At 37.0% G+C, this 9026-nt stretch overlaps 1 protein-coding gene across 1 annotated transcript; it reads right to left on the bottom strand.

Annotated features, from left to right (window-relative positions):
- Positions 1 to 7524: 7524 nt before the first annotated feature.
- Positions 7525 to 8833, bottom strand: LOC148910739 (uncharacterized). Its single transcript, XM_089031163.1, has 3 exons — positions 8595 to 8833; positions 8330 to 8415; positions 7525 to 8208 (listed from the first exon to the last, which is right to left on the bottom strand). The coding sequence occupies exons 1-3, from the start codon at positions 8760 to 8762 to the stop codon at positions 7794 to 7796; spliced, it is 669 nt and encodes a 222-aa protein (XP_088887289.1). The 5' UTR covers positions 8763 to 8833; the 3' UTR covers positions 7525 to 7793.
- Between the last annotated feature and the right edge of the window lie 193 nt (positions 8834 to 9026).

Here is a 9026-nt window from a genome sequence, read left to right on the forward strand (position 1 = left end):
GGCCAGTCTCGCCCACATACAAAAGATTACAGCGGGTACATTTAATACAATATACAACATTAGAAGTGGTACAAACAAAATGGTCAGTGATTTTAACAGTTGATTTAGGACCGACAACAGAAGTGTGAGAGACTATGTGAGGACAAGTATAACAACGTTTACGAGAACAGCGAAAAGTACCAGGTTCTTTGTTAGAGGGAAGAACTCCCTTGACCAAGAAAGAACGGAGATTACGATCACGTTTATAGGAAAAGAGAGGGCGGTTGTTGAAAATAGCAGAAGTGCGAGTATCAGAGTCAAGCAGAGAAAAGTTGCGGTTAACAATGGGTTTAATGGAAATGTTAATAGGATGATACGTAAGAGTGAAAGGAATGCGGTCATTAGAGGGACGAGTGTGAGGAGTGAGAGCGGTGGTACGATCAATAGTAGAAACTTTACGAATGGCGCGATCAATAACATGAGCAGGATAATTACGCTTAAGGAAGAAGGAACGCATCTCAGAACATTTAACAGAAAAATCAAGATCATCACTACACAAACGACGAAGACGAAGAAATTGCGAGAACGGAATAGCGTTAAGAGTGTGCTTAGGATGAGAAGACGAGTAGAGTAAATAAGAATGAGAGTCAGTAGGTTTGTAATGGACACTAGTGCTAAGACGGTCGTCATTAACACTAAGCAAGATGTCAAGGAAAGTGACTGATGTTTCACTAACCTCCCACGTAAAGTCTAAGGCAGGGTGAAAAGAGTTAACAAAAGAGATGAAAGAATCTAAGTCATTACGCGAACAAGAAGTAGCACCAATACAATCATCAATATACCGTCCAAAAAACTCAGGTTTAGGTCCAGTATATTGTTGAAAAACAAGGTTTTCGATATAACCAACAAACAAACAAATTGGCATAACTAGGGCCCATCTTAGTACCCATAGCAACACCGTTTATCTGCCGATAATACCGATCACCGAAAGAAAAACAATTAAGAGTAAGAACAAGTTCAGCTAAGCGTAACAAAGTGGGAGTGCTGGGCTCGAGGACAGGACGAAGATCGAAAAAATGCTGAAGAGCACGAAGGCCCTCATCATTAGGAATAACAGTATACAAAGATTTGACATCCATAGTAAACAAAAGCTTAGAAGAGTTATCAGGAAAGCGAAAATCGTTAAAAATACTAAGAGCGTGATTAGTATCCTTAATATAAGTAGGTAAAGACTGAACAATAGGCAGCATGAGAGAATCTAGATAGCTAGAGATGAGTTCGGTAGGACAACTACAAGCAGAAACAATAGGACGGCCAGGGTTGTTAGCTTTGTGAATCTTAGGAAGAAAATAGACGTATTTTCAACTAACCTTTTCTTTTGTCTTTTGATTGTTTGTTTTTGTTTCCTTGCCTACCTTGCTCTCATTGGTTTCTTTTGTCTTATTCTATCATATATACACTCCTTTCTACCACTTCTTTCTCTTTTACTCCGACGAAGGACTAGCGTCCGAAACGTCAGTAAGTTTTTTCATCTTTTCACGGTGTATAATTTACCTTTTCATCATTACTGTTTCATTAGAAACACCGACGCAGCTCACACTAGTTTTTAGCTAGTTATATCTTTTTATTACTATATACTGCGACCATTTTTATTCTATTTCAGATGCCGAACATCATCAAGGAACTCCGCAAGGAAATGGTAAGTTTTTTATTTCCTTTTCCTAACATTAGCTCTAATCTCGCTCTCAAACTCTTTAACCTTACTCTCGCTAAAACACGCTTTGTTAGTCATATCTATTTCATTGGTCGTTGTCTTCATGCTAAAGTCATTCCTGTTGGTTTTCGTGTTAAGTTTCATGCTTCTAATTTTGGTGTCAACTCTACTCAGTATTTTTCCGATGTTTCTTCTGCTTGTTCCACTTTCTCTCGCTCTGTCATGCGTTCCACTATTCGTAGTATGTGCTGTAAACGTGATGCCCTCACTCTTGATACTGCTGCTTGCCTCAGAGACTTGTCTAATGTCTGTCCGGCAGTGTTAGTTTCCTCCATTCGTAATCACATTCTTACTCTTAACCGCCGTTTGTACCAGTCTTTGTTTGTTACTAAGCGTAATAAGTTTGTGTCTCTTGTTGGTTTTGATCCTTTTACACATGTTGAACATAGCAATCACAATGTCTTCAGTCATTCCGTTGTCACCATTCCCGAAGATTTACCTCTTTCTGATTCTGAAGTTTCAGTTCTTAGCAAGGGTTTGAACTTCGTTCCTCTTGCTAAGAAATCTGATGAATTTCAGGTCAAGAAAGACTCTGAATCTTTTTTTCGCCGTACTCGCCTTAAAGCTTTTTTCTCCGACTCTTCTAACTCTAACTGTGAACGTGATGTCTTTGAGCGCCTTTGTCCTCGTAAGTCTAACTGGGTCCCTCCCGAGGGACAATTTTTTTCTTCTCTTGATCTTTTTGTCAATAAGTGTCGCCGTGATATTTCTAATCTCAATCTTAACCGTAAACTCAGTTATTCTAATCTTTCTAAGGACGAGTGGTTGGCTTTACGTCAATTACGCAATCGTTCTGACATTGTTATTAAGCCCGCTGACAAAGGCGGTGCAGTTGTTGTCTGGCGTTCTGACCTGTATAAACAGGAAGCTATACGTCAACTCTCTGATACTAATTTTTATTGTGAAGTGGATAAGGATCTTACCCCTGACAATCAAAAATTAGTTAAAGACACTGTTAACTCTTTCATTTCTGATGGCTCTTTACCCTCCACTGCTAAAAACCTTTTTGTTATTACTCCTCGTACTTCTCACGTCTATTTTCTTCCTAAGATTCACAAAGCTAACAACCCTGGCCGTCCTATTGTTTCTGCTTGTAGTTGTCCTACCGAACTCATCTCTAGCTATCTAGATTCTCTCATGCTGCCTATTGTTCAGTCTTTACCTACTTATATTAAGGATACTAATCACGCTCTTAGTATTTTTAACGATTTTCGCTTTCCTGATAACTCTTCTAAGCTTTTGTTTACTATGGATGTCAAATCTTTGTATACTGTTATTCCTAATGATGAGGGCCTTCGTGCTCTTCAGCATTTTTTCGATCTTCGTCCTGTCCTCGAGCCCAGCACTCCCACTTTGTTACGCTTAGCTGAACTTGTTCTTACTCTTAATTGTTTTTCTTTCGGTGATCGGTATTATCGGCAGATAAACGGTGTTGCTATGGGTACTAAGATGGGCCCTAGTTATGCCAATTTGTTTGTTTGTTGGTTATATCGAAAACCTTGTTTTTCAACAATATACTGGACCTAAACCTGAGTTTTTTGGACGGTATATTGATGATTGTATTGGTGCTACTTCTTGTTCGCGTAATGACTTAGATTCTTTCATCTCTTTTGTTAACTCTTTTCACCCTGCCTTAGACTTTACGTGGGAGGTTAGTGAAACATCAGTCACTTTCCTTGACATCTTGCTTAGTGTTAATGACGACCGTCTTAGCACTAGTGTCCATTACAAACCTACTGACTCTCATTCTTATTTACTCTACTCGTCTTCTCATCCTAAGCACACTCTTAACGCTATTCCGTTCTCGCAATTTCTTCGTCTTCGTCGTTTGTGTAGTGATGATCTTGATTTTTCTGTTAAATGTTCTGAGATGCGTTCCTTCTTCCTTAAGCGTAATTATCCTGCTCATGTTATTGATCGCGCCATTCGTAAAGTTTCTACTATTGATCGTACCACCGCTCTCACTCCTCACACTCGTCCCTCTAATGACCGCATTCCTTTCACTCTTACGTATCATCCTATTAACATTTCCATTAAACCCATTGTTAACCGCAACTTTTCTCTGCTTGACTCTGATACTCGCACTTCTGCTATTTTCAACAACCGCCCTCTCTTTTCCTATAAACGTGATCGTAATCTCCGTTCTTTCTTGGTCAAGGGAGTTCTTCCCTCTAACAAAGAACCTGGTACTTTTCGCTGTTCTCGTAAACGTTGTTATACTTGTCCTCACATAGTCTCTCACACTTCTGTTGTCGGTCCTAAATCAACTGTTAAAATCACTGACCATTTTGTTTGTACCACTTCTAATGTTGTATATTGTATTAAATGTACCCGCTGTAATCTTTTGTATGTGGGCGAGACTGGCCGCCGTCTTGGTGATCGCATTTGCAATCATCTTTATGATATTCGCAATAACGATCCCACCAAACCAGTTTCCCGCCATTTTAATCTAGCTAACCATTCTCTTTCTGACTTCATTGTTTTCGGTCTTTCTTTGCTTAACGGCAACAATGATTGTCGCAAGACCAAAGAAATGCGGCTTATTCACCTATTGGGCACTCTTAGTCCCAACGGGATTAATGAACGCTTTATTTTCAACTAACCTTTTCTTTTGTCTTTTGATTGTTTGTTTTTGTTTCCTTGCCTACCTTGCTCTCATTGGTTTCTTTTGTCTTATTCTATCATATATACACTCCTTTCTACCACTTCTTTCTCTTTTACTCCGACGAAGGACTAGCGTCCGAAACGTCAGTAAGTTTTTTCATCTTTTCACGGTGTATAATTTACCTTTTCATCATGAGGTAGAATAGAAATTTTGAATCTTCTTCTGCTTATATTTCTAATGACGCGCGGAATTCTTGTACAATTAGAACGAATTTCGAAGAGAATATCTGAAAAACTATCGATTCTTCGTCTGCCATTTTGTATCCCATCATTCAATATATCATCTAAGTCCCAGGTTATCACTGACTAATTTCATAGAGGAGGACTGAGAGCCTGTGGATCGTATTTTGGCGGTAAAATCATCTGTCAATCGATCAGCTGTTTACTAGTTTTTCAAAATGTCGGACGTGTTTGCACATTACCATCGGCTCCGTTTGAATAAAGATCTCTCAAACGTTGAGTTGTCTTCTTCTGAATTTCATTATGCTTATAGTAGGGGAAACGATAAAGTAATTTTTGCAGTGAAAATACCTTTTCCACTACTGAAATTATGGCACGAAATTGTACAAGAAGATCGGTACAATGCAAAGGTAAATTTTGTTGATTTACTAGAATGGAGTGTGCCAGGTAATGCGTTTGTTTTTATTTCTGAAGAAAAAGTAAGAAATAGAATAAACGATAACATCAGAAAAATAGCAGGATCAGTAGTTCAAGAATATAGGAAGACTAAAGGCAGAGCTAGGAAGCAACTGAATGATAGGAGCAGAAATTTTCATATTCGAGAAGGGGAAATTAAAACCGTAGATCAGTGGAACGAGGAGCTAGGTACTCTAAGGAATGAAGTGGAGGAATGGAGAAAAAGGTATGATGATATTGAAAAGGCAAAGAAAGATATGTTTGATTGTCTTGTGCAAGAAATAGCAAATAGAGATAGGCAAATTCAACATCTTCAGGAGTCCAATGCTGAGCTACAAAGCTACATTTCTGTACTAGAAAATGAAAACAAATTTCAAGGCAAACCTCTATCATCGACAAAAAATAAGAGCAGAACACTGAACTGTTTCCTAAATAGAGCAAAAACGGCACTTTGGTTTTCCAATTCTTTTGGCCTAGACATACAGGCTTTACTAATTAAGGATCAAGAATCAGGAGATACTCACATGCTAGATTTAAATGGTAGTCAAAAGGGAAAAAATTATAACAACTTGACCAATGAAGAAAAGTCCAAAGTTGAGCAGGTTTTATATCTACTTGACAAGTTTTGTGTTGGTGACAAATTTTATCATGAATTTTCTTTTATTTGTGAGGGACTTCCCAAATCTTATTTAATCAAACAGTGCAGGTCCAACCTTAATGACATGTGCCATTTATCTTCACTTCCTGGCCCATACCATGGTTCTAAAGTAAACTCTCTAACTGACCTACTTAAAGTACAGGAAACAGATTTCCTTAAAATGCAAGTGACTTTTCTGTAGCCAATGATAAGATCAAAATCAAGGTAAATGGTGATGGTGCTCGTATGACCAGGAATAGTAATTACATAATTCTCTCATTTTCTTTGCTGCAATCGGGACAAGATGTAATGTCTGCTAAGGGAAACAGGACCATTGCCATTGTCGATGCACCTGAAAATTATGAAGTTCTAAGGGATGCCTTCCAATCAATTTTTCAAGAAATCATAGATTTGTTACAGAGTGGTTCTATAGAAGTTAATGGACAACACCTGAACACTGAATTTTTTTTGGGAGGGGATTACAAATTTATTTTGCTAATGCTTGGATTAAAATCTGCCACAGCTGACTATGCCTGTGCCTGGTGTAAGATTCCCAAAGAAGATAGATGGAAAGTAGACACTGATTTCTCCAATTTTAATAAGCTTCCTCTATGCAGAACTCTCAAAGAAATACTTACCTTGTACAAAAACCATCCCAGCAAGAAAAATAACTACAACTATGGGTGCGAACGAGAACCACTTATTAAGATTCAACTAGACCATGTAGTCGTAGATGAGCTTCATCTTATGCTAAGAGTAACAGATATTTTGCTAGAGAATGTGATAGATGCTGCACTAGATTGGGACAAAATTATTGAAGTGAATAGAGCTAGGGGACAAGAGAGGGGAGTTCAGCTAAAGAAAACTGTGGAGCATATTAAGTCACTAGGAATTTCTTTTGATGTGTGGGAAGAAAAAAATGCAGATGGGAGGGCAAGTGGAAGATATAAGTGGACCAGTCTTACAGGTGATGACAAAAAGAAACTTCTTAAAGAATTTCCAAAAAAAGAAGGAACACAAGAACTTTTTCAGTGTCAAGACCTGGGACAAAAGGTTATAGAAATATGGAATAACTTTGGTGAGCTCTATACCATTATCAACACTTGGTCACCAGAACAAGATCCATCTATCTTCCATCTTAAAGCTGTAGCTTGGGTGAAGTTGTTTGTTTCCCTGAATGGAAAAATGAAGGGGTATGAGAGGAGAAGGGTAACACCTTATATGCATATCTTAGTAGCTCATGTACCATATTTTCTTCAAATGTACAAGTCATTGAAAGTTTTTACAGGACAGGGAGTAGAGAAAAACAATGATGTTGCTAGATCTGTAGTCCTAAGAAAATCAAACAAGTGGGACTCAACAGCAGATATCTTAAGAGTGGAAAGTAGGCAATGGAGTCTAAGGGATAATGAAAGGAAAAGAAGAAAATATGAGAAAAAGAATGCTGTTTACTGGGAAGAGGGAATAAAAAAGAAAACAAAGAGATGATTTTATCTCAAAGAGAAATGCAAATGACTGGCATACTGAAATACTAAAAATATTATTTTTAGTACCCAGATGTTTTAATTTCATGCCATTGATTCATATTGTATATATTCAAGTGCAATATACTTTAAGTAGCTTTTCTATATACAATTTCATTCACATAGTGTTACTATTTTATTACTATGTTCATGACACTCTAATAGCTACTTTTTTTCAAAATAATTGCTTTTAAATTCAAAAATTAGCCTGCTTGCTTACAAAAGTTCAAAGAAGTACAATGTATATTATCTTTACAATTTGCACTCTTTTATCTTCTATTGACAAATACAAAATTTTAAATTGCTAGCTTTTGCTTGACAATGGATTTTATCTACAAAAATCAAGTAATAGCAGACAATAAATGCAATGCATATTGAATAAAATACAATAGCTAGCCCATTTGACACTCATTATACTGACAATTCACATAGATGACACAGTCATTCAACTGTTTGGGGAAAAACAATGAGTTAGAGTGTCTTTTTAGAAGCTGATGAATAACTTTTCATGTCTTTTACAAATCAATGATACTTTCAAGTAACTTATTTATATTTAAATGTTTTCCCTAATGTAAACAATTCAAATACAGGAGAAAGGCTTACGAAAAAAATCAATTTTCAGCTTTTCTATTGGCATTCTAGGTTGTTTTACTAATTTCCTATTTTGAAAAACAGTTACACTTGGTGATAAAGAAAGAACTAGTCCCACCCTCATTGGAAATTGAATAATGACTCCATCCCCATTGCTATCTAAACACTGATCCCAATCATTGAAAAAATGACAACATTGAAAATCCTCCTTTTCTAGCATAAATGCTTTGTCATCCCTAGATACAGTTCCCTTACCCCCAAATAAAAACCGAAAACAATCATGGTCAAAACAAAAGGAAACTGGAGCCCTTGATTTGCTTTTTAGCTCAGCAGTTATGTTATGTAACAGGCAGTCAGTGTTTGCTTCCAGTCTTGGATGGTCTATTATAGGTTTGTCAAATGTTCTGTAAAAAAAAGGAGAGTGAATTTAATCAGAGTACTTGTAGTAGAGAATGATTAAATAAAGTTTTATGTTGGCATGTAATTTACATGAGCAAAAAGCACTAGATTCGCATTAATACTTACCGTATCAGATCTTTTGTTAGATTCCCCTCATCCTCCCAGCTACTGCAGTACGAGCTGTAACCTTCCCACTTGATAAGATACTCAGTCTGAAAATACGAAAATCCTTGTTAATTGGCGGAAATGTGAAGCTTACTAACTAAACAGGAGTCAGAATCCTTTTTTTCGAAAAAAATATTTAAAATTTTGACCTTTAAAGCTAAGAAAATGGTCACAAGCATGCCGAAAAAGTAAGAATGAAGTTGTCAAAAATTTCTAATTTACTTACATTTCCCTTGTAGTTTCGCTTCGAAATTAACCTTTCTACTGCAAAATATGGCCCACTTGTCATCCTGTTTCTTTTCATCGCCTTTACTGGCTCTAAAAACCAGGTTGCAGACTCATTAAGCTGTCTGTAGAATCCTGGCATCGTTTTTCGATTGGTACTGGCAGCCATCTTAGTACAATATTGAACAATGAATGCGCGCCCGCGGTACCGAACCGCTGACTGTACGTAATTTTTCGCCATGATGTAACAAAACCTTCACAGACTTTTTTTTGAAACAGCTGTATATGATTCTACTCGTGTAACTGCATTCAGTTTTTGACCAATAGAGTTATCGTTTGACATGAAACAATATAGAAAATAGAAGATGTAATTAAGTTGTAAAGAAACTGCAATCTCTAAAAAATCCAATCATTCTAGTCCAGTGGTCCAGTC

This window comes from Actinia tenebrosa, unplaced genomic scaffold (assembly GCF_029948245.1).
Source record: "Actinia tenebrosa isolate PJP-AT-01 unplaced genomic scaffold, QUT_ActTen_1.0 PGA_scaffold16__25_contigs__length_10494907, whole genome shotgun sequence".
NCBI lineage: Eukaryota > Metazoa > Cnidaria > Anthozoa > Actiniaria > Actiniidae > Actinia > Actinia tenebrosa.

What these genes read in the sequence shown, in the direction of transcription:
- LOC148910739 (XM_089031163.1), bottom strand. Translation starts at nt 8,762, where the DNA reads ATGGCTGCCAGTACCAATCGAAAAACGATGCCAGGATTCTACAGACAG. An exon ending in AGCGAAACTACAAGGGAAAT is followed by an intron (nt 8,416 to 8,594) that starts GTAAGTAAATTA and finishes TCGTATTTTCAG; the next exon opens with ACTGAGTATCTTATCAAGTG. An exon ending in CTAACAAAAGATCTGATACG is followed by an intron (nt 8,209 to 8,329) that starts GTAAGTATTAAT and finishes TTTTTTTTACAG; the next exon opens with AACATTTGACAAACCTATAA.